We start from the raw sequence: 24320 nt of genomic DNA on the forward strand, positions 1-24320 counted from the left end.
ATGAGTTTTCCTAAAGATGTATTCGCGAGGTCTTAGAGAAAGGCATACAGCGAACCCTCATAGTCATATTATGGGAGTGGTGCATAAATATAAGTTAAGGACATTTTAACACATCAGCCTAGATTGTACTAATCAGATCCTCTTCGAGTACCAGTAACAGTTTTTAATGACAGATCCTGCATTTGTATAAACAGGCGAGTACTTCAGATGTCACTTTGATGGTCACGTTCAAGCCACTTTAAACTTTGTAAAATTACTCATGCACATGTAGTTTATGTCTCAAATTACATGAGTTTGAAACATTACTTGAGATGGATTAGACAAATGCCAGATGCTCTAGTAATACGTCATAATGATTGTCTGTTTGCCTTTTAGGTCTCAAGTCTGTTCAAAGATGGCACAATAGGGGGAAATATCAACATAGTGATTGTGGGTCTCGTCCTCCTGGATGAAGAACAGGTGAGCGTGTCAGTTTTTAGTCAGAATCATCATTCACCCAGACAACTCAACCCTATACACTAACAATATGTTACCATGTTCTTTAGCTGTACATACCAAGGGGCAAAAAAAAAATGCAAAAAAGGATCATTTGTATGTTTATTTGTTTGTTTTGCCTGAGGTTCCAGATCTTTTTGGTCCTTCCAAAATCTTCCTGGGGCTGTTGTAACAACTAGGGGCTTTTACAGTTTAAATAGAGCATGTATTTCCCTGGATCTGTGCCACAGGGGAAATTCTCATGGAGTCTAGGAGTAAATGAGCGACACAGACAGAGAGAGACAAACTGTTGGGGTACAGTTGGGAAAAGTAAAGCAGCTTGAGAACAATGGCTTAGACTTGCCAGCCACTTCATAGATTTTAAAATTAAGTATTTATAAGCAGGAGGAATGGTGAAAATACAAAAATGTTCACAGACGTTTTCCTTTGTACACAAAAGAAAATCTGTAAGCCTTTATGTTGTTATCAACATGCATGCTATCTGTCTAAGGGATCTTGGTTATTGATTATAAAGACCCAGAGAGAATCTGTAAGTTGGCAGTAAATATATGGATAATAATGCTTTACCTCAATGAAGTTAATACTGTCATCATATCTTTTTATGTGTTTTATGTCACAGAATGGCTTAGTAATCAACCACCATGCAGACCACACACTGAACAGCTTTTGCCACTGGCAGTCCACCCTGGGAGGTAGAGAGGGCCGGCACCATGACCACGCCATCCTCCTCACGGGACTCGACATCTGCTCTTGGAAGAATGAACCCTGTGATACTCTTGGTATGACTTTAAAAACCTCTTTGTTGCTCTATTGCTTGTAAATCACAAAAGAGCAGATTCTGCAACAACCAAATGCCAGAAGGCCTCATTTGAGGCAATAAACAATCCTGTCAATACACCGATCCATCATATTTGCTCAGCGTACCTTAACCTGGAAAGAAAAATCTATCATCTTCTTTATTTTTATGTTTAGTTTTTAACTTTATGTTGAATCCAGATTTATTATAAATGTATTACCAGTTATCAGTATCCGATCAAAAAACAATAACAACAATTTTAGGCTGTTTGGGGTACTTTGTATTTCTGGTGATTTGGTACCATGTTTTCATTACTGATCAAATATTGTTGGTAAGGTACGCTGCCATTGTTTCTGTCTACTTTTAGACTTCTCACAGCTTTAATTAGGGACTTTACAAGAAACAAATAATTGCGAAATCCTCTTAAATTAATAAATAAACACTGTTATACAGGCACAAGTGATTTTGCCGCCTAGCTCCAATAATAGCCATAGCTGCTAGCTGCTACCTTAATGATCATTAAGAGACAGCTAATGCGGCTATAAGTTAAATGTGTGTGCTGGCCAGGCTGACATTTGTGCTACCTGTTTAGAGCTTAATTATTGTTGAAAAAAGGGGCTTTACTCACCTCTTGAAATTGTTCATAAAGTGTTGTTCACTGCTGTGGCGCTATTTTTGTGCCACTATTCTGAGCGCAGGTGCAGGTGCAAGTGTTGCATTTTGAGGAGAAATTTATTTTGAGCGAAGAAAAGCTAAATTTGAGTGAACAAAATTCATGCAAATATGTGATGTCTTGATAAATCGAGCAGATATTTGAAGTTCACACAGCACCATTCTCGCATGAAAATATCTTAAAAGTTTATTTTGTGACCCAGAGTAATATTTCAAACTCCGCCACTCTGTGTTCCTCCGCCACTGCCTCGTTTGAGTTCTGGACGAAATGGATTCTGGGATATTGCATTTCGTCATTTCGAGCTGATTGGAGACCAAAACAGCCAGTCAGATTTTTTTGCATCCAAGTCTGTGATTGGCTGGTTTTGTGGCACAAATATAACGGTGTAGAGAAAGAGTTGAGTGCGCACGGGTAGAAATGTTGAGAGCGCAGCAACACATTGCGTGCAAGCGCAAATGCAAAAACTGAGCGAGAGGGGCTGCTATTGTGTGTGTGTGTGTGTGTGTGTATGGATAATAACAAACACTGAAATACATTTTTTGCACGCAGCAACGAATTTTGTTCACTCAAATTTAGCTTTTCTTCGCTCAAAATAAATTTCTCCTCAAAATGCAACACTTGCACCTGCATTTTTTTTTACGTGCGCTCAGAATAGTGGCACAAAAATAACGCCATATTCAGCTGCTAGTAAAGCAGCAACATGCCTTCAGCATGTTGTGTGAAGTTGTGTGTTAGCTAGGTGAAACAAAGATAACACTGTTGATATCAGTGCTATATCATGCCGCAGTTCATCTGATGCAATAGTAATTAAGTATTTAGTGATAATTAGTATCCGAATATTTATTTTTTTTACTTTTTTTTTTTTTTGCCAACCGTATTTAACAGAGATAAGAGAAAAACCAGATAGAAATTCAGAAAGTGGACACATTATCAGGTTTTCATTTAGTTTAGAGTGCTTAGTGTTTTTCTACATAGACTAAGCTGGCTTGAGCATTCAGACACACGCTGTCTCTGTGAGTGTGCATCACCTAGCACAATAACAGAAGCTTATTTGGGGTAATGACCGTGCAAACACATTCTTATCTTCCACACTGTGAGAAAAAAACTCCCCTTTTTTGCACCAGAAAAACACAAGAGTGTAACTTCCCCAGACCTAAGATTTTACAATAAAGTGTCGAAACAGGCACTAACCTCATCCATACAGCTGTGCAAGCTTAGATAAAAGGTGTGTGTGTGTGTGTGTGTGTGTGTGTGTGTGTGTGTGTGTGTGTGTGTGTGTGTGTGTTTGTGTGTGTGTGTGTGTGTGTGTGTGTTTGTGTGTCTGTCCAGTCAAAATAAGAATCAGTGCTTTCTAATTCCCAGAAGTACGATGTAAAATAGGCATTAGCACAACCATTCACTGTTTATTTGGATTACTATTAGAGCCCTATTCTTCAATGTTTTTATTCATATTTCAAAACTGTCATATAATATCAATGACCTACCTCTTTCCTAACACAAAAAAGAAATAAATGGTAGTTCTCACAGTTAATCTCCCTTGTTATATTTAATATCATTGCTCACATTAGTTATATACATGAGCCACTCTGTGGCAAAGACTTAGAGATGTAAATCAAACAACATTTAAGGCCAAATTCGCCATGAAACTCTAAGGAAAAAACGTTAAGGGAGGCTCTCGTGTGGATTAGCCTTTTTGATTCAGAGCCAGAGGTTGCTGTAAATGTGAGAGACAGGAGGAGAGAGGACAGAGAGAGGCATAAAGGGAGCTGAATACTATAAAAGAGTTTAACTGAGAATGAGAGATATGAGAAATATGTGAAGATAGGGAAAGAATGTTTTAAAGTGAAGTAAAAGGTAGCATATGTGACTATATAGAGCACCATATGTTATCATATGGAAGGATTTGAATTCACTGATGTTGTTTGATATTTCCGACATGTGCCCTCCACAAATTCACACCAGTGCGTATCGTTTGAGAAATTTCTCTTGCAATGTAGAGTTAAAAAGCTGAGAAGAAGCAACTTGACAGCAGTTATTTTAACTAACCAATTACAGTTATTTTTGGAATGGCTTTTTTAAACTAATAAAGAATAAAACTTGTATTAAAGATTGCAAAAACAAAAATCTATCACTGCTTTTGCAGGGTTTGCGCCAATTAGCGGGATGTGTAGCAAATACCGCAGCTGTACCATTAATGAGGACACTGGCCTGGGTTTGGCATTCACCATCGCCCATGAATCAGGACACAAGTAAGGGTTTCCAAAGTACATTCAGCCTCGTTCAACCTTGTTCGACAATGAAATGAAAAATGTACCAAAATTTGTTTTAATTCATGTAAAAATAAATAATCTATTAGAATGACAACTTCTGCATTTGTTACATGTGAAGTAGATGATTATGTCACCTGAATTTGTAGATAAAAATCTCTTTTTTTAACTCTCCAGTTTTGGAATGGTCCATGATGGTGAAGGGAATGTTTGTAAAAAGTCAGAAGGCAACATCATGTCTCCCACATTAGCTGGTCACAACGGTGTCTTCTCCTGGTCTGCTTGCAGCCGTCAGTACCTCAGCCGCTTCCTCAAGTAAGCAATTGGGGTTTTTTTTTTACTTTCATTGTGTTGACTAAAAGAAATTAAACTAGTGTTTTTAAGAATTTTCATGTCTGCCTTTTTGTTAGAGTTCACACAACAAACACAACAACTACGTTTTTCAAACTGGCCACTTAATTAATTCATGCATTCATTGTGTTTTTTATTTTTAATGTGTCAAGTGAAAAATTGTACTTTTACCTATATAAAACCTGTAAAAGATTTTATATTTCAAAAGCAATTTTAAAGCTTTGAATGAACAAGAGGCTACATGCAATTAAGTAAAGAATGTAGTTACCATAGCAGCTAATTTAAGTGAAATATGGTCCTACATTTCTCTTAGTGCTCTTTTACAAAATGCACTTTTATTGTGCATCAAGATGCATGCTTGTAAAAGCCGTAAGTTTGCATGGCAGTTGGTTTGTGCACTGTTCTGCTTATAGCCTGCTCTCCCAAGCGGGAAAACAGCCATCACAGACAACGCGCCCATGTGTCTGGACATGTTTCTATTTGTCTGTGGATGTAGGTGTGTGTGTCTGTGTGCGTGTATACTTGAAACTAGATAGCTCAGAGTCAGTGCCCACCACTAAATTTACCCGTGTGTTAGCTGAACTGTCAGGTCTCCCCTCTCAGAGTGGCGGAGACAGACAGTGTATTTCCTCGCTGAGTTATTAGAGCTGGGATGACCTCAACCTCGTTAGAGCTGTCAGTTTTATATTAAACTCCCATCACCTCTTGAGGTCACATGGAGGAGAGCGCTGAAACATTAAACCATCAAGGAGTCGTCATCTTGCATTATTACTGAATGATATTATTGCTGAAATGTTGTATGTTTTCCTAGCTGCAATCATGAGACTCCACAGTGTCTCCTTCATCTGCTATGGAGAGAAGCGTTATGTCAGCCAGCAGAGTTTATATTACACTCACTCTAGATCTACTTCTCTTCAGTCAGCCATGACAGACAGGCCGGACTGTACGCATGGTCAGATGCTTTATCCCTCCATGCCTAACATGGATGGATAATCTTCACGTCAGTGAAAGCAAATTCCTTAAAAGCCAGTTGAAGTTGTTTTTGTTGTTGAAGCTGGTGAAACCAACCAGAAAGCTTCAAGATCCCCTTCTCTCTCAGACTCCTCTGAGAAATGTGCTTATTTAGCTCCTTGCTGAGAGTTTAAGGAAGGAGTGAAGCATTTGTAGCAACTGATTAGGCAGAGAAATCAAGCTGGAAAGGATGTGTAGCAGGTCTAAAGAGTACTTTGAGGAGCTGAGGAGTGAAGAAAATGAGAGGGCAGGAATGGATGGATGGAGCACAGGTGCAGTAGGGACTAAGTGAGGGAAGCTATGAAGAGGATGAAGAGCACAAGGAGAGGTAGTCCAAATGGCATACCTGTTGAGGTATAGAGATGTTTAGGAGAAAGGGCTTTGGAGTTTTTAACCACATTGTTTAGCACAAGCCTGGGGAGTGAGAGGATGTGTAAGGAATCGAGAAGAAGTGTACTGTGCCAGTTTGCAGGAACAAGGGTGATGTGCAAAGCTGTAGTAGGTCCAGTGGGATAAAGCTGATAAGGCATACCATGAAGCTCTAGGAAAGAGTTGTTGAAGCTAGGCTGAGAAGAGAGGTGATGATTAGTGAGCAGCAGCATGGCAGAGAAGTGCACTACAGATGTGATGTTTGCTTTGAGAGTGTTGATGGAAAAGTTGAGTTGCACTGTCTTTGTAGATCTAGAGAAACCATATGATACAATGCCAAGAGAGGAGTTGTGGTATTATACGAGGATGTTGGGAGTAGCAGTGAAGTATGTGAGGGTGATGCAGGACATGTACTGAAGGTGGACGAGTCAGCCATCTAAAGCATCGGACAGTGCACAAGAGAGGTGAAGAATAGAGTGCAGGCAGGGTGTAGTGGCTGGAGTATCAGGGGTGATTTTCGACAGAAGGATAATAGCAAAAGTGTAAGGACAAGTTTATAAGACGGTAGTGAGACCTGCTATGATGTCTGGTTTGGAGACAGTAGCACAAAAAAAGACGAGAAGCCAACCAGAAGTGGTAGAGTTGAACATGCTAATATTTTCACTAGGAGTGACGAGGATGGACCAGATTAGAAATGAGTATATTAGATGGACTGCTCAGGATTTGCAGTTTGGAAAGAAAGTTTTAGAGTGGAAGGCTGAAATGGTTTGGGCATGTGCAAAGAAGAGAAACTTGGTACATTAAACAGGGGGAGCTGAATATGGACTTGCCATGCAGGAGGGAAAGAGGAAGAGCACAGGAAAGATTTCTGGACAAAGAGAGGACATGCAGAGGAGACAGAGGACAGAGGAGGATACTAAAGATAGGGTGAGATGCAAGCCACTGCAGCAACCCCTAATGGGAGCAGCTGAATGAAGAAGAAGCTCCATCAGAGTTGCAGAAAAAGTCTCTACATGGTTTGCAGATTGTGACCATTTCTAGTTAGCTTATCTTAATTTAGCATAGCATATCTCAGCCTAAAAACTAGGACAGGGAAACTGCTTGGCCGGCTATGCTAAAGTAATAAAACCAATCATTTCCATCTGTAAAACAGATATACTACATTATATCTTGTCAGTCATAATAATCAAATGACAAACAGCATGCAAAATGTTTCCGTTTTAGAAATGCAGTTAGTGAGACTTTGTTACTTACGGACTTAATTTAAAATTAAGCTAATAGGAAGTTTGCAAGCAGCGAACATACTGTAAACATAAAATGTGTTTACAGTATGTTTGTTGGACGCTGGTTTGTTTGATATGTTTGGTTGACACTCAGCAATGTTAATCAAAAAGTCTTGCAGATAAATGTTCTTCAGCTATGAGTCTGCTTGTGACCAGTCTTATCTAAACCTTTTATGATTTTTTTTTCAGCAGTTTGCTGTCTGTGTTTTATGTGCCAACAAAAAAATAGATAGATATAAATAGCCCTCGGTCTGGATGGGGTGAGCCTGTAGATCCTGAGGGAATCATGGAAAAGAAAGGATGCTTTTTTATCTTTAGCTGATGAGAATCTTGTGTACATTTTTTAGGGAGGGGGTAAATTTTGTCTTAAGCCTCTTGCCCTCAAGAGATCCTACAAATCATTTTGTAATTTTACTTGTGAATTACATTAAGTCCTCCCAATCTTTACTTGAGTCCTTGCTGATATGTGTGATTACACAGTACTGTAAATGTAATGTATTTTTCAGAAACCATATTATGTGAATAATGTAGAATACCAGAATATTGCACTTGTAGAACAGACATTGTTCTCTTTAGACACACAGGGCCCATAAAGCAATGGAAGATCTCACATATACACACACAGACACTCATACACTCTGCTAAAGCAATCAGGACCACTCACTAACACAATGAACCATTCCAGCATATTTTGCCTTTTCATGCTCTTTCCACCATATTCTTGTAATATATTCCCCGACTGCAGCGTTTAAGCTGTAAAACATCGCTGTATAGTAACCAGTGATATCAGTTAACATTGGAAACCCCCTGCTGGTGTTAGGATATGAGCGATATGGGCAAGGACTTTTTATGTCTGTCATAATTGAGTGTCTGATGCATTAAAACATTACCCACAGGTTTTGAGTTTGCCAACTTGTTATGTTACCATAGCTACACTTTACAGTTGTCACTGTGCTGGGAACAATGGAACACGTGGAGTGATGCTCGCTTTTGGAATTTCTATGTGCACAGCAGGCAGTCTCATATGCCAGCTACTTAACTCTTTTTTGTGCTTTTCCTTTGCTATCTCCCTATCAAATTCCCCAGTTCTGCCCAGGCTTTGTGCCTATCAGATGAACCAAGAGCAATCACAGAGTATCAATACCCTGAGAAGCTGCCTGGCGAGCTGTACGATGCAGACACACAATGCAAATGGCAGTTTGGGGAGAAGGCCAAACTCTGCACCCTTGATTTTAAGAAGGTAATAAAACTGATTTGGACTCTCTTATGCCATCTAATGCTAATTTAAAAACAGGTTTATAATCCCAGTCAGGGATTTTATCACCACATCTACTGGAACGTGAGCATTTGATACGTTTTTTTAACAATCATGTGTTGCTAGTTAGGGGGAAAAAAGTCAAAGAATGCAAGAGTGGGATGGGATGAATGAGGTAGAGGAAAAATCAAATAAAAAGAGGAAGGAAAAGAGAAACTGATCCGGGTTACATGCCCTTGTGCATGTACACACATATGCATCCACACACAAAGACTGAGACTCGAAGACTGCCCATGATATACTGTACTCACTGGGATAGATGACTAAATATATACTGGAGCATTGCCAGTGGGAATCTCTGCTCGTTGCTCTCCCATTGTCTCATTGCTGCTGATCTTACTGTTAGAAATACTCTCCCAGATAATCCGAATAGGGCTTTAAATACTTGTTAAATGTAATCAGTCTTAAAATATAGTATCCCACCTGAACCTCAGTTGAGCCAAAGCTGCACCTGTATTGTTTGAACCATTCAGGCAAGGATGTTCTCAGTGTTTAGATGAAATACAAAGCTCTCTGAAGAAACAAACAAGGTTAAACCATCCATCTACCCCACAGACCCTTAGCAGCCAATAGTTCATTTTTGTCACAGACCCTCTAACAGATTATTGTGACCTTTTTTGTATACTACAATGGCGCACATATTTGCAGCACCATAGCATTTAGTCACACACAGGATAAAGGTTTCTATTTGTTGCAGTCAAGTGGACCAGTATAAAAATCTGATAATATATGTACTGCAATTTTGTGCTTTGTATTCATTTATTTTAACATTTTATTTTAACCTGTCTTGTTCCTTTATCATTTTCTGTGTAGCAAATTTTCTTCATCTGGAAGATATCATTACCAAAAATGATCAACGATAAAGCAAGATGGATATTTAATGCTTTGTAATAAAGTTACTGCAGTATGTATCAAATATGTTATGTCTGGAGTATGGGACTTGAAGCAAGTGACTTTTTTAATTTATGCTCTAAGAAATGCCAGTGCCAGTAGTAGCTGGCTTTGAATCCTAGGTCTTCTGCACATGCTGTCCTTCTTTGTGTGCTTATATAAACGTCTGAATATCCGTGGATTATTACATTTATAACATACGCTTGTGCACCTGGTAGCAGCAAGGTGCTCTGGACTGATAAATCTCCAAGCAGCCATTACACTCACTGTCTTTCTGAGCACTTGTTACTCATAAAAAATAAAACAGCCCACAAGAATCGGCCTCAGCGGCGCAGTTCATGGTGTAATGAATTCTTTTTTCACTAAACTTTTTGGCAGCTGTTGTCAAGATAAGGTACCACTGGAGGGAACAAATGATACTCTCTGCGGTTAGATAGGGATGGGCTATTCTATAGGAAAAATTGAATAATGTTAATGGGCGTTTTTCTTTCTTTCTCAGCCTCTGACACACTGTCCATCATTTCTCTCTGTCTCTCCTCCCATCGCTAACCGCTCTCTGCCATTATTTTACTGCTACAAACGGCCCGAGCAAGCGAAACAGATGGACAAATAGTCCTTGGGATGAATTCCATGGTGGCTTTTGGCAGCAGCAAGCTGAGGCTGAGGTGTCTGTCAGCATCTGCACTGAGTTGTCAAAATCTGATATAGTCATTCAAATAGCAACAGAGTAGACATGTTAAAAAGCAGCAGGCTGTGTTTCTCAGGCAATGCGAGCAGGGAAACAGGCCGGTGCTCCCAGCTGAATCTTTAATGACTGAGTAACACAGCCATTACATCATGTAAGTTTGGTAAAACAGTTGTGCCCTGTTAATACTTTGTCCTAATCTTCATGTTCTGTGTTACTTCTTCACTTTGGTGTTTCACTTCCTCAAAGCTGAAGATCGCTACGTCGATCCGCAACAGAGATGATGTTGGAACCACTTAGACCAGATTTTATGTATCGATGCTGATGTCTTTACCGTAGCTACTGAAGCATAAATATTTTGGAGATTCACATTTGCTGCACACGGGAAGCTCTCCAGAAAATAATTATTCAGACAGTTGCAGATTCAGCAAGATTCCTTCAACATGTTTTATTAGCTCTCAAGAGGCAAAATCAAAATGCTATTACAAGTGATCATTTTTCCCCACTGCAAGCTTTGTTTACAGCTATTGTGAGGAGGATCGTGATGATCCAGTTTCTGGAATCTGGAGCAAGAAGTAAGTTAAGGTTTCCATGTTTCTCTCTCTTATGTTGTTCCAGGATATCTGCAAGGCTCTGTGGTGCCACCGTGTTGGGAGGAAGTGTGAGACCAAATTCATGCCAGCTGCTGAGGGCTCTGCTTGCGGCCCCGATATGGTGACTTAACACATGATGTAGTGCGTGTGTGCGCATGTGTGGGTATGGCGATGTGTTTGGTTAAAGGGGTTGACACTCACAGGCTTTTTTACCTCAAGAGTGGCATCACATGAGTGGCATGGGAGCCGCTGACTTCTACTGGAATCTTTTATCCATTTCCTTAGAGGCATTTGAAGCGGAAGACAGTTCCAACCGCTAGCAGGAAAATGAAGATACCTTCTTCAAAATGTCATTTGTACACTGGAAAAAAAGTCCACAATCTATTCAGGGCATAGAGTTAGCTTTTAGTCATATCACCAATAAGATAACCTTTGTTTCTTGATAGCCAAAGGAGCCAAAATGTTCCTCCAATTGATATGGCATTTAGCAAACATTGCCTTTATTCTTTAGGACAGCCTAAACAAGAGCCCCACACACATTTCCTCTCAGTTTTGGTGAGAAAAATACCATCCAACAGAGTAACACAACTCAGTAAGAGAGTTTTACTCTGTTATGTGTGCTAACTTAAGAAAAGTGGATTTAAACACGTCTATTGAAAAATGACTTCACTCTCAGGGCAAATTCTCCTTCCTGCATATCAGTTGCCCTAGCAGTGTTTTGGCAGTGTGCTTCTTTACATTACCAAGCGTGTAAAAGTATAAGCGGGGGAAAGCTTGTAAAAATGGGAAACACATTCTTTGACTTAGGGATACCACAGACCTTTAAGTCAGTAAGCTGCAAAGGACAATAAGCCATAGCTATGAATACACTGAAAAGGCAACAATGATGTGCATAGCCTTATAAAAGTAACATTTATTGAGTGTTTTATTGTTATGTAGTGTTAAGTCCAGCTATTTGAAAGCAAATGGCTTGAACTGAGTGATACTACACTTCTTTTAACTGCTTTTTGCTTACATAGCAATGGCCTCATATCCCAGCACAGACTATTTAAGTTATTTTCAAGCCAAATCAGCAACTTTACTTTGATTTAGTACATTTGAGGGTAGTGTAAATGAAAACTCCTTTTTTTTCTTTTGCTCTAGGTACCACTCTGTCCTTCCTTCTTTTACCTCAGGGAGCAGCTGCAGTTCGTTTGTTGCTGATGTGGCAGAAATATGCAATTGGCTTGGATCCAAAAAGCAATCTGCGCTCTTTATTTATTCTTTGTTTTCTTTTTCATTCTTCTTTTCAAGATGATTCCCCCCCGAGGCTTGCTCTTTCTCTTACCCTCACTCCCCTGACAGCTTCTCATCAACGTTTGCATCTCAATATATTAAACTTGATGGTTTAATCTCGCGCTCCCCCTCCACGGGAAAATTAACCGAGCACAAACACTGACTGCCTCACATAGGAATCTGCGGCACTCAGCCGCAGGGGGAAAACTGAGGGGAAATCAGCTGTTCTAGTTCTTAGTCAAGGACCATGAGATTAGTTGGTAAGGTGTGCATGAGTCTGCATATGCTGGCGTGTGGGTCTGTGGTCTCTTGTGTAGTTATTGTTCACATAGTGAGAACAAGAACAGTTGCATATGTTCGATGTATGGACATAGCACAGCTTATGCAATACCAGTGTGTGTGGAATTCTGGGAGAAGAAGTACACTGAAGCTGATTAATGATTCGGCCTTTGATGTATGTACTCGATTGTGGCTTTGAGTTTTCCCTGTACGATAACCATCATTGCATGCAGTCCAAAGAAGTGCAGAAACATATTTAAAGATTTTTATTTTTTTTTATCCACTATCGTGTAATCTTCGGTTTTGCCTGCTGCCTTAAGGGACACATTTGGCAGTGTTCACTGCTCGAAAGCTGCTTGGTCAGAAGCAGCTAGTAACACTATATGCACATGGCTTTTCAGTCCACCAGAGATCAGAATGAAAGAGAAATTGGTCTTTGAAAATTGAAAGAGCATGAGATGACCTTGAAAAGGTTTTACTGGTAGACTGTGAACATGTAACCAGGACTGGGCCACAGTTAAAAAAAAACACAAAACAAAACAGTACAGTAAGCACAGTAAGTCATGTCTTGACGTGGCAGAGGTGAACATAATAAGGCACATTTGCAGTGCAATCAAATCAAGTATTAAACAGATTTTAACCTCACTGCTCTTCTCTACAAAATCTCTGTTAAGTCCAGTCCCACAGACTTGCACGGATGTTAGAATAGCACTTGCCAGTGAGTTTGCAGCCAGCATGTTCAGTGATCCTATTAATGACCACAGCACACTCTACCTAGAACAGAGCGTTCCCCATAATGAGAAATGCATGCCACATGCTACATATGAGAAACGGTAAAGATGGACGATGCTGCAGTCTGATTGTGTGTGAGTTCACTCGTGATTAAGATAAAAACGGGTCTAGTTTTGACAGTTTCTATTTGAACACCCATTCTGCTGCATCTTTCTCTTTCCCATATATCAATGCTCTTTTGTTCCCTTCAGTGGTGTCGTCGGGGCCAGTGTGTGAAACAGGGTGATGAGGGTCCAAGGCCTCAGCATGGCCACTGGTCAGAGTGGTCCACCTGGTCTACATGCTCTAGAAGCTGTGAGAGCGGCGTTACATATCGTGAGAGGCAATGCAACAACCCCAGGTAGGGAAAGACAAAGCAATGGCCTCTGACATTATATTTACATAGAATCTTACATAGCATTAGAAAAACATAAATGTACAAGTGACTACAAACTTTACTCAAAACCTCTTCTGTCTGTATTGCTAGCTGACAGTTAACACAAAAACTGAAGCGGCACCTAGTTTTCTCTATATTTAAAAGTCCTCACATCCACTTGTCCTTAGTATCCTTTTAAAAACTTTTAATGATTTTTAAGCCAGACTAAAATAATTTTTGGATTTTAAATTAACTTAGGAGCGTCCTGGAATGGGAGTCTTATCATTGATATTGTTTTAAGTATCACAAATAAGTGTTTGTGTTCTAATTAAACAATTAAGATAAGAATTAAGAATAATGATATACTGAATGATTATTGAGCTTTAGATGTGTTTCTAGACCGACTCAGGACAAACCTTGTTAGCTGTTAATCCTCGTATCCAGTCTTTATGCTAAGCTATATGCTAACTATCATACTGCTGCCAGATAATACCACACTAACACATGTCCTCACAGCAAGTGTTACTTTGAACTACTACTGAATACACTACGAACAGTTCTACTAAATGGTGTTAAAAGTCTACTAAAAGTCATCATCTGTCAAAGTATAGTTTTCTAGTTGTATAATTTCTTACTATAACATGCAGAAGACTTGGATGGCCTGTGGTACCTCTGATTGTTTGACTAAGGGCCAACAGTATATTAAGAATTGTGATTAAGTCACACAAGTCTGTCACTTATCTGCTAATTTAGCCCCCAACTCATCAGTCACTCATGATTATTGCCACTGTCAGTCAGTCAGGGGCCCCTATTCCAAATGCTGGGACTTCCTTTTTATCATGTCATGCCAAGATCCTGACAAGTGGTGGGCTAAATTAGACAGAGAGTGAGGAGGAGAAAGAAAGACAAGGAAAGGAAAGCTGGTGGTGAAGGGTTAGAAGGACAAAGACAGGCAAGTGGAATAAAGTGGGAGGAGGAGGGGGGGATGACAGAAAAGGGATTAAAAAGGTGAAAGATGAAATGCAGAGATATCAAACGAAAGAACACAACACAGAGAGAGTGGTTGGAGAGTTTGCAGCTGTTTTTGTCCCATCCAAGAGATTTTTAGGAACATAACCCGAGGATATACACCTGTGATTTCACAAGCCTTCACAAAGGCACACTTATACACACATATGGAGTGAAACATGCTCATGGATCAACACAATCAGAATTTCACAGACTCTACAGATAAAAACTATCTTAAATGTTTTATTACCATTAACATTATTTCAATACTTTGCACTCTACTGTCACCCATGTTTGGGGTTTCAACACGAACATACAGTCACAGATAGAAGATGAAGAAAGAAGATCCATAAAATACTGGAAGCATGTTATTATGTGTTTCGTGCAGAAAAACCTTGAATTCTACACGTTTAAATCCATCTCTTTAGACCGGCATACGGAGGGAAGTTCTGCGAGGGTTCCTCCAGGTCATACAAACTTTGCAATACTGAAGACTGTCCCAGGAACACCATTGACTATAGAGCACAACAGTGTGCTGAGTTCAACGGCAAACAGTTCAGAGGCTGGTACTACACTTGGAGACCATACACTAGAGTGGATGGTGAGAAAGCTTTCCTCTTAAATTTAAAAAAAAACTCGTAACTAAAGATTATTTGAAATGATAAAAGAGGCCTTTTTTATGGCCATTTTCTTTTTCTTCCAGATCAAGATCTATGCAAGCTCTACTGCTTTGCTGAAGGTTATGATTTCTTTTTTGCCTTGGCCAGCAAAGTTAAGGATGGGACACTCTGCTCACCAGACAGCTCTAATGTCTGCATTGATGGACTGTGTGAGGTAATGTTAAATGTTAAGTTGGAAAGTAACATGATGTGACCAAACATTGATGTCAAAGTGCTACATTTATGTATATGGCGTGTGAGGTCTTTCAAAGTGGCTTCATGAAGTTTGACAATGGATGTAAGCAGTAAAGAACATCAACAGACTCTTTTATTTCTCCTGCTGTCTGCTACTTTAGATGTAATGAATAGTAAAATATTGACCTGTCACCACGTACATAATAAATGTTGGAATTTTGTAAATGTTGTAATCGAATGCGTACTGTGACGCAGTCTTGTGTTTTTATGTGTGTGAGCTACACTGTCATCAAAAGCGCTGATGGTTTTCTTCCACAGAGAGTTGGCTGTGACCGTGTTTTAGGCTCCACAGCTGTGCCCGATGCTTGTGGGGTGTGTAAAGGAGACAACTCCACCTGCAAGATTTACAAAGGACAGTACACAAAACAGCATTTTACTAACCGTACGTCACAAATGAATTATTCACTTCATTGGTTTTTAGCGATTTTATTGGAAATGTTTTAAAACCTCATATTTGTTTTCATGTCCCACAAACTTTGTATGGTGCAGTCCTCACCATAAAATCTGTGTAGCCTAATATCATATTATTAACATTTTGTTTTGTTTGCTGGAGTTTTATGTCACTTTTAATGCTTATTTAAGATCTTCTAATATTTCTCAGAGTACTATGCAGTGATAACCGTCCCAGCTGGAGCTCGGAGCATCCGTGTGATTGAACTGAATTCCTCCACCTCCTACTTGGCTGTCAGGGACACACATAGACGCTACTACCTTAATGGCCACTGGACCGTGGACTGGCCTGGCCGACACCCCGTTGCTGGAGCAATTTTCGAGTACAAAAGACCATATAACAGACCAGAGAGTCTCATATCAGCCGGTCCCACCAATGAGACTCTAGTAATAGAGGTAGTAGGTCATTGGTCTCAGTAAAATGATTAAGACCTACTTTCCTTCTCCTTTTTCTTTGTGACTTACTTGCCTGTTTATTACCTTTTTTCCTTTAGGTGCTGTTGCAGGGCTGGAATCCTGGTGTGCATTGGGAATATACTCTAAAGAAAGCTGATGAGAAACTGATGAAGAACCGCATCAAGCACAATTATACATGGGCTATCATACGCTCCCAGTGCTCAGCCACTTGTGCTGGAGGTACGAGCAAACATTTAAAAAATGCAATGTCTTTGTTTTTAATTTTTATTTTTTTGGATTTATGTTTGTTTTTTCATAGATGCAACTTTTTAAGAAGCAATTTAAAATCTGTTGCACTGATGAAAAAGCACGCATCACCTCCAGAGATGGGCAGTAACGCGTTACTTGTAACGCGTTACTGTAATCTGATTACTTTTTTCAAGTAACGAGTAAAGTAAGGGATTACTATTGCAAAATCGGTAATTAGATTACCGTTACTTTCCCGTAGGAACGCTGCGTTACTGCGTTACTAAAACCGTGATTTTTTTTGTGAGAATGTCTCATGACAGTGACGTAAACAAGTGCGACGTTGGTGACAGCAGCTGTGTGCAGATCAACAATGGATAATATATCGAGTGCGGGAGAGAGTATGAGCGTGCAGCGTTTAAAGTGTGGAAGTACTGACCTTACTTTGAGTTTGATTCCATAAAAAGTGACAAAAACATTAGCGTCCATCGTGCGTGGGAAGAAAACTTCTTTTTACAGCGAAAAAACCCCTAAACTTCCGAGCAAGCACCGAGTAGCTACGACGTGATGGGAAACTCACAGAGACACTCGCGCGGATTCTTCCACTGACCGCAGCACACCTTCACCAGGGTAACCCTCCGCCTACCCTGCTCCTGCTTTACAGGTGAAAATAGAGCAAAAGGACCGCTGAGTCTTTGACTTTATTTATTTTCTGCTGTGTTTTACTTGCATCTGTTTGAAAGAGTGAGTGAAAACACAAAAAATATTTTATTTTATGTGCTGGAATGTGTAGAAAATAGGTTTAAATGTTAAACTAATTTATTCAAGTCAGAGAATGTTGCATATAATTAAATGTTTTGCTTGATGCATAAAGTTAAAAGATTAAAACTGATAAAACAAGTTAAAAAAAGAGACTTTTCCATTTGATTACATTTTGTATGATGGATTATGTAGAAAAAGTAGAATTGGGCTGAAAGATCTATCACTTTATCACCAATTCAGGTTGTAAATCGTGTTTTTAAAAAGTAACTAAGTAACTAAGTAACTAAGTAATTAATTACTTTTGAAAATAAGTAATCAGTAAAGTAACGGGATTACTTTTTTGGGGGAGTAATCAGTAATTAGTTACTGATTACTTTTTTCAAGTAACTTGACCAACACTGATCACCTCTAATCTTGATCTAAAACCGTAAATGGGGAGGACAATTTGTAGATCAGTAGACTAAGCCTAAAGCTTAGTTCTTGCCTCTCTGACCTTTAATCAGTCTTTTAGCTCCAGGTTAAATGGAGACGAGCGTGTTCCCATCATTACTGAGGGGACATTAGAGGCTCTTGGTTCAAACTGGTGGGACCTCTCCTTATTCAGCTGGAGACTTGCTATTACAAACACACACACACATTGCAAGCACACACATGCCTGCCTGCGACCAGTGGCCTTTGTCCCCTGGGCAGGTAATTTGTGGCCAGAGGTTGAGGAACAAGGGTGCATTGTGTAGGCATGGCTATATTTGTGCATGTGCGCTTGCTTAGCGTCATCACTGTGAACAAAGCTCTTAGTGTAGAATTCCTATTGATTGACCCTTGAGGTTAAAGTTGTCCACCCCGGTCTGCTGCAGTACCCCCTAGCCACCTCCACCTCAGTGAATACTGATTGCAGGTTGTGATGAGTTGAGAGTCTTTTGCTTTATTAAAGAGTGTGACTGACTAAGTGACCTATATTAGCTCAGATGTACTGACTGACTCTGCCTAAGTTAAAATAATAATCAAAGTAGTCTTAAAACCTGATTTAAGGTTTACTTAGATTAATCAACACAATATGCAATTGTGCAAGAAGTCACTGATGCTAAAGCCACTTCAGTCAAACATGAATATTAGTTTAAGTTTATTAAAGATGAAAGGACAATCTGGTGATAAACTAGTAAAGTTAATTGAATCAAATTAAGTTTTTTGCACACATGTGAGACAAAAACATTTATTTGAATAACATATGTAGAAGTGGTGAGCGTGTGGTTCCATCTCCCATCATGCAGTTTTGTTGATTTTATAGTAGTTAAATAGCAGATTGACGCAAAATGACAACTGTATTCTTTAAACATTTCTATGTTTACTGATCTATACCCTATGCAGGCCAAATGAACACCAAGTCAGCATGCTACAAAGACTTGAAAGTGCAGGTGAATGTGTCGTACTGCAATCCCAGATCAAGACCAGCTACTGGATTGATGCCCTGCAACACCCAACCGTGTCCTCCCAGGTCAGACCCTCAGCATTTTCATGTGTATTTGTTATGTTTGCTGATCATCCCCACTAGTCATCATGTATTATAAATTGTGTTAATTAATTTGAGTAGGTTTTCTAACATGTATAGTTTTTTTTTTCTCGTTTGGCTAACTGCATATCTGTTGGTCTACCGGTCCAACGTTGATTGATTGATTGATTGATTGATTGATTGATTGATTGATTGATTGAATCTTTATTTTGAACATGTTGAAAAAGTATAAAAAAAATAGAATTAAAAGAGACAAATGAACAAAGCAAACAAAAGGAAAACGAGCAACCACAACTCCAAATAACGTCCATGTTCAAAAAGGAGCAGGAAGAAGCATAAGCTTATTTAATCCCACCCCTTTTCCACTATCTAGTATCAATAGACTACAGAAATACCTCCTTGCAATTACATTATATGTTATGTGTAAAAAAAAATTTTTTTAATATATACACATATATGTTTCTATCTATCCATACATACGTATATACACACATACGCACATATACACATTTTCAATAACCCCATTAACACCTCAAGGATACACAACCTACAATTATATATATATATATATATATATATATATATATATATATATATATATATATACCCATACCAACAAACCCGTGCATGCGCACACACATGAAAATATTAGACAAGAACACCCTATCAAATCTCTACCTTTTCCCTGTACCCTGTAAAAACCATATCCTTAAACCGCTTTTTAAACTGTGCCATGCTCGGTTTTCATCTAAAATAAAAAATCTGTGTTACGACTGGATGGGGCGGTTAAATGGTCCATTGGTCGTCACTGTCATGTCACAGCAAGAAGGGTGTGGTTGTACTGGTGTGACTGGGGCATAAATTTTAAGTTAACTGGCAAAATATTCTAAATTGGACATAAGTGTGAGTGTGATTGACCGTTTTTTTTCTCTGTTTTAGCTCATATCTCGTAGAAATCAGCTTGGTTCATCTCCTTTCTGATTTCATGTTCACCCATATATCACAGGTAGCCATGCAACTCTGTACAGACAGTCACTGCATCCAGGAAATAAATCCCAGTGACTTCTGATTGTCATTAAATGGGTTACAGACATTCATGTTTAAATGCAGTCGCTTTCTTATTTTCCTAACTTTCCATCTGGCACCACCATTAGATTGAGACAAAACTATGGTCATATGCAGACTTCTGTTGTTAAGATGACTTTATGTAGTTACAACATCACAACTCATGCAAGTCAAACGAAATAATTTGTGACTTTTAAAAAAAATTGTGAATGACCTCATCAATATATCGGCGCTCTGGTTTTAGATGGCTCTCAGTCTGGACATTATTAAAAATGGTATTTGAATTGTGCAGACCTTTCCTCATATTTTCCAGATACATATTTTGGATGGAAAACAGCACAATGTTTGGCCCTTCAAGACTTCAGGCTTTGTCAATTATTCAGTTGTTCAGTTGACATATCCTGGAAGGGCCAGCGTCTACTTCTGGCTACGGGACAAAATGTGTTCAGTTGTAAATGGTGAACATTTTCTACATGCGTGCAATTCATGTTTGCACCTTAGGTAGCTAGAGGATCAGCTTTAGGGCCTCCAGCCAAGTATACTCACATCTAGTTATTGAAGGTAAAAACATGGCAGCGAATAGTATTCTGTCTACTTTGTTCTGGTGTTCTTACTCTCTCCCATCCTGCTATCTTCCTAGCTTCTCTCCTTTTCACCTTCTCTCTCCTTCACTCTTTCTCACTGCCACGTGTTGCTGGTCTGCAACACCTACACATCTGTTCTGCAATTTCTGTCAGAAGAGCTGTTTATTACTTGAGTAATTTCTTCCAAAGTTCCCACACTATCTCCTCATAGTAAAGCCAATGAAGAGTGTCAGGCAGGACTGACTATATGTTTTACCCTTTTCCAACCCGTTAAAGCACCTGCTTTGTGATGATGACATTATCCTCACTTCAAAATGAAAAATAACTTACATTTTGGCCAGAACATGCGTGTGAGACACAGGGAAGAAGGAGAAGTTCCACTGGATATTCTGTTCATGTCTTTATCCAATTCAGCATGAAAACCCCACCAACTGTCAGGAATGGTTAGCTTCTGTGTTTGTTTAATGCAGCAGGCCAAGAACTTGTAAACCTATTCACATGGATCATCACTTTGGGACCTAAGCTCTTTGGCCATATCAGGATCCACCTAGAACTTTTTTTCTTTTAGATGTCCAGCGCATTGGGGTATGCAAAATGCACTGCCAGTTTCTTTGGTGGGACATGCTGGTTCACTTCCAAACTCTGCTGATCAGAGCATATTTTTCCCACAAGGCTATACCAGGATGCTGGCCCAAGACTAATTGGGAAGTAGGAAATGTTATCATAAGCTGAGATGCACTTCCAGATTGCTGTGGTTAAGCAGGCTTTCCCAGTTGTTGTAAAATGTCAGCGGGGTCACCTTGAGTGGCACAAACATATTGAGGGAAAGTGGGAGTGAGACCCACTCCTGATTTTGTGGTTTTAGGGTGTAGTTCTGTAGGATCTTGGCTACGTTTAGGTGGTTTGGTCACTGTCTGTATCCCTGATGCTAAGAGCCAACAAAGAGGAACAAAGATCAGTCAACATGGCCTGATGCTGTGGACATCATCGGAAGTGGTTCACCCGTTGACAGGCAAGATATATATGAACACACACAGGGGAAATGTCCCTCCCTTGTCTGCACTGCTCTGGTCAGTGTCATGTTGTGTAAAGTCCTGGCCAGAAGATGTGTGAGTGTAAGGCATTCTTAGGACAGCAGTGGTTTCAAATAACAGGAGAATTTGCGATTGCGTTGATGGTTTAAAATGGTTTCGAATATATAGATGTGTTTTTTTAAGACTGGATATTTACATACAGGGTGGGGCAAAGCATTTAAATATCACTAAATATCACCAAATGTCACTAAAACTGCAGGGACCAACTGATTATATTATTTCCAGTGCTCATTGTGAAAAGCATTGTCAGACTTTAATGAGGTCTGCAAAAAATAAATAAATAAGATAGTAAAAACTTTATTTTCGATTAAAAGCAGACAGGCTTTCCGTGCCTAAATGTTGTTTCTATTAAGGCAGAATGCTGAACTTTGTTACACTGTATCATGCAAACTGAAAACTGGCACTCAAACCTTTTGTGAATGAAAAGATCATTTTAGCTAGCAGAGATAAAAGCATGTCTGTCTTAAAATCAATACCGAAAGAATTTACCTAGAGGCTTTGTTAGGCTTTTGCTGAGGCATCCATTTCTCTGTGCCCCTATTGTGAGCATTTCCATGAACACTCTTAGCTCTTGAAATATCAGCCAAGTTCTTGCAAACGAAGGGGACGCTGCTGACAAGCTGTGCATTGATTCATGAGCAGAGAGGGATTTAGCTGGGACACTGACCTCATCTTGGTCAGGGTTGCATGTGCACGTGCAGCAAAATTCTCTTGTTGTATGTGCAATTGTGACTTTGTCCGCCACATTTATAAAAATGTCATGCAGTAGCCAAACCAAACCATCAAAAAAAACCTTACGAGAACTCTCCATAAAGTTCTTGAACTAGAAGAACTAGAAGGTCAGTTGGGCACAATAAGGCCTTGTTGCAGTCATGCTTGCTTTCTGTAATAATATTTAGTATTTCTATGAAATGTAATATAATGTGACAGGAGCCTCAAAGTTAATACATTTCATAGAAAGTTTTAAAAGCAAAGTCAACAAAATTGTCGTGGTGCTGCCGCTAATGCATTGCCTGCAATGTGTTTCTCAAGGGGCGGTGTGTCTGCGCTTGTGTGCCTAAAATGTGATGCAACATATACAGCAACATCTTGCATGCAATCATGCTGCATGATGCTGTTGTTGTTTTTGCCAAAAGCAGAATGAGTGGCCATCAGCTGCTGCCTGGCTTGCTTGCACAGAAGACATGGCAGGGCAGCAGAAGGTGGTGACTTCAGTTACTTCTGAAGCTCTTTTCCACCCACACTTTCTCACCCTCTCATTAAGACAAATTTCAGTGTCCCTACTCCAACCCCACCTCAAAATCAGAGCCGCCAGCAGTCTTAAACTGCAGCAGTCTGTTAGCTCATATTCTTTCTACTAGCCCCATCTCCCGTCTTCTCAGTGCTTTTCACTGGAACCCGTCTTGCTTGTGAAGTCATCACTCTCATTCTGCATTTTCACGGGCGTTTACCAAGTATGCTTAAAAAATTATCAAGGCAGAAGAAAATGTGGATACAGTATTAAACAGCGCATCGATATTATGTAATCCACTCTGAAATCATGGAATCCCAATTATGTTAGCGTTTATCTCGTGTTTTATAGTAACCAGCAGCTGTTCAAAAGGGGATTTTTCCTCTGCATAGCTCTGTCATTGCCTGAATATTTTCCTCTCGCTCAGCTTGTATTTGTCTCCATTTTGGAACAGGTAACCTGGGAAAATGCTACAAGATGACCACAAAACTGTCTCATATTCACTCGCATAAAGCAGTGATGGCGCTGACAATATGTATAAGTCTTCAGAAAAGGAACACATGTCCCCCCAGAGCTTTGTTATTTCAGCCTTTTTTAGTATCTTTGTGGTTTATTGTATCATCGTGTGTAGTAATGTGCTGTATTTTATTTAGTCATTTTTACTTTGTTTTCACTATTCAAGGGAAAAAATGGTGCTATGATGACAGCACACCGCTGCCAGCTGTGCAGACGATTCCCAGCCAGGATAAAAAATGTCTTTACTCATAGACACGCGGGGCGTTTTAAATAAAGGTTTACCAAAATTTAAGATAGGAGGGCCACCTCTGTACTCCACCTGGAGTTTTCTGTCATTACTGTTACCGAGTATTTTTTTAATGCCTGACAAATGTGTTTTTGTTATTTAATTATGTGCATTTTAAGCTCAGCATGGTAAGAAAAACAGTCTCAACGAGGTCAAGCTTGGTTAGTCTTTAAAGCATTTAACCACATCTTACGGCCTCCATTAAAGAGGGAGAGCCACATTTTCGTGGGGATGGTTTATTCGTTGTTGTGTGAAAGCAGTCAAAATCTTAAAACTGTGACATGCTTGACAATTTAAATGCAACACAGATGGCGGTACCAAAACTGTCTTTATGCTTTTGCGCTGTTTATAAATGATTCACTTCATATGCATTGAACAGGCCTAGCTGACAACAGACACGATGACCTCTCAGTTAGGTGGAACCAATAACATTTTTAATGCTGCATTGAATTGCATTACATAGTAGGTTGAAGCCATTATTAATGTTCCTCAGCTCCAGCTCATGTCTGCTCGGAAAGAAAGGTCTGTGAAGTGCATTCATGGCTTTACTGTTCGTGGAGGGTTTGAATCCACGTGGGACCATAGTAATGTCTAAAGCCACTTTCCTATGCTACACGGCTTTGACTCTTTGATCTTGTCACCTCATTGCTGTCTGCCAGAGCCTTCAACATCCTTCATCTCTTAGATTTGTCATTGTTTAGCACCGACACTAGTATCTGAAAGCCATGTGCCACCAATCATTTCTTTTGATTATTCTTCCAAGGAGCCAAACATTGTTGTAATTTTTTAAAGTAGTCTTGAGCCATAGTTCTCCCTGCTTTTTGTTGGTCT

General features: G+C 39.5%; 1 protein-coding gene across 1 annotated transcript in view; it reads left to right on the forward strand.

Moving 5' to 3' along the window:
* Nucleotides 1-24320, forward strand: part of adamts16 (ADAM metallopeptidase with thrombospondin type 1 motif, 16) — a 52014-nt gene that overhangs the window by 18786 nt on the left and 8908 nt on the right. The window contains exons 6-18 of the mRNA XM_004565122.4: nucleotides 376-459; nucleotides 1115-1274; nucleotides 4108-4213; nucleotides 4409-4546; nucleotides 8332-8485; nucleotides 10755-10850; nucleotides 13267-13415; nucleotides 14867-15039; nucleotides 15142-15272; nucleotides 15611-15734; nucleotides 15954-16198; nucleotides 16297-16438; nucleotides 18572-18698. Coding sequence (XP_004565179.3) covers nucleotides 376-459; nucleotides 1115-1274; nucleotides 4108-4213; nucleotides 4409-4546; nucleotides 8332-8485; nucleotides 10755-10850; nucleotides 13267-13415; nucleotides 14867-15039; nucleotides 15142-15272; nucleotides 15611-15734; nucleotides 15954-16198; nucleotides 16297-16438; nucleotides 18572-18698 — 1829 coding nt within the window. The remainder of the gene's footprint in view (nucleotides 1-375; nucleotides 460-1114; nucleotides 1275-4107; nucleotides 4214-4408; nucleotides 4547-8331; nucleotides 8486-10754; nucleotides 10851-13266; nucleotides 13416-14866; nucleotides 15040-15141; nucleotides 15273-15610; nucleotides 15735-15953; nucleotides 16199-16296; nucleotides 16439-18571; nucleotides 18699-24320) is intronic.

The sequence above is a fragment of the Maylandia zebra genome, linkage group LG11 (assembly GCF_041146795.1).
Source record: "Maylandia zebra isolate NMK-2024a linkage group LG11, Mzebra_GT3a, whole genome shotgun sequence".
Classification (NCBI taxonomy): domain Eukaryota; kingdom Metazoa; phylum Chordata; class Actinopteri; order Cichliformes; family Cichlidae; genus Maylandia; species Maylandia zebra.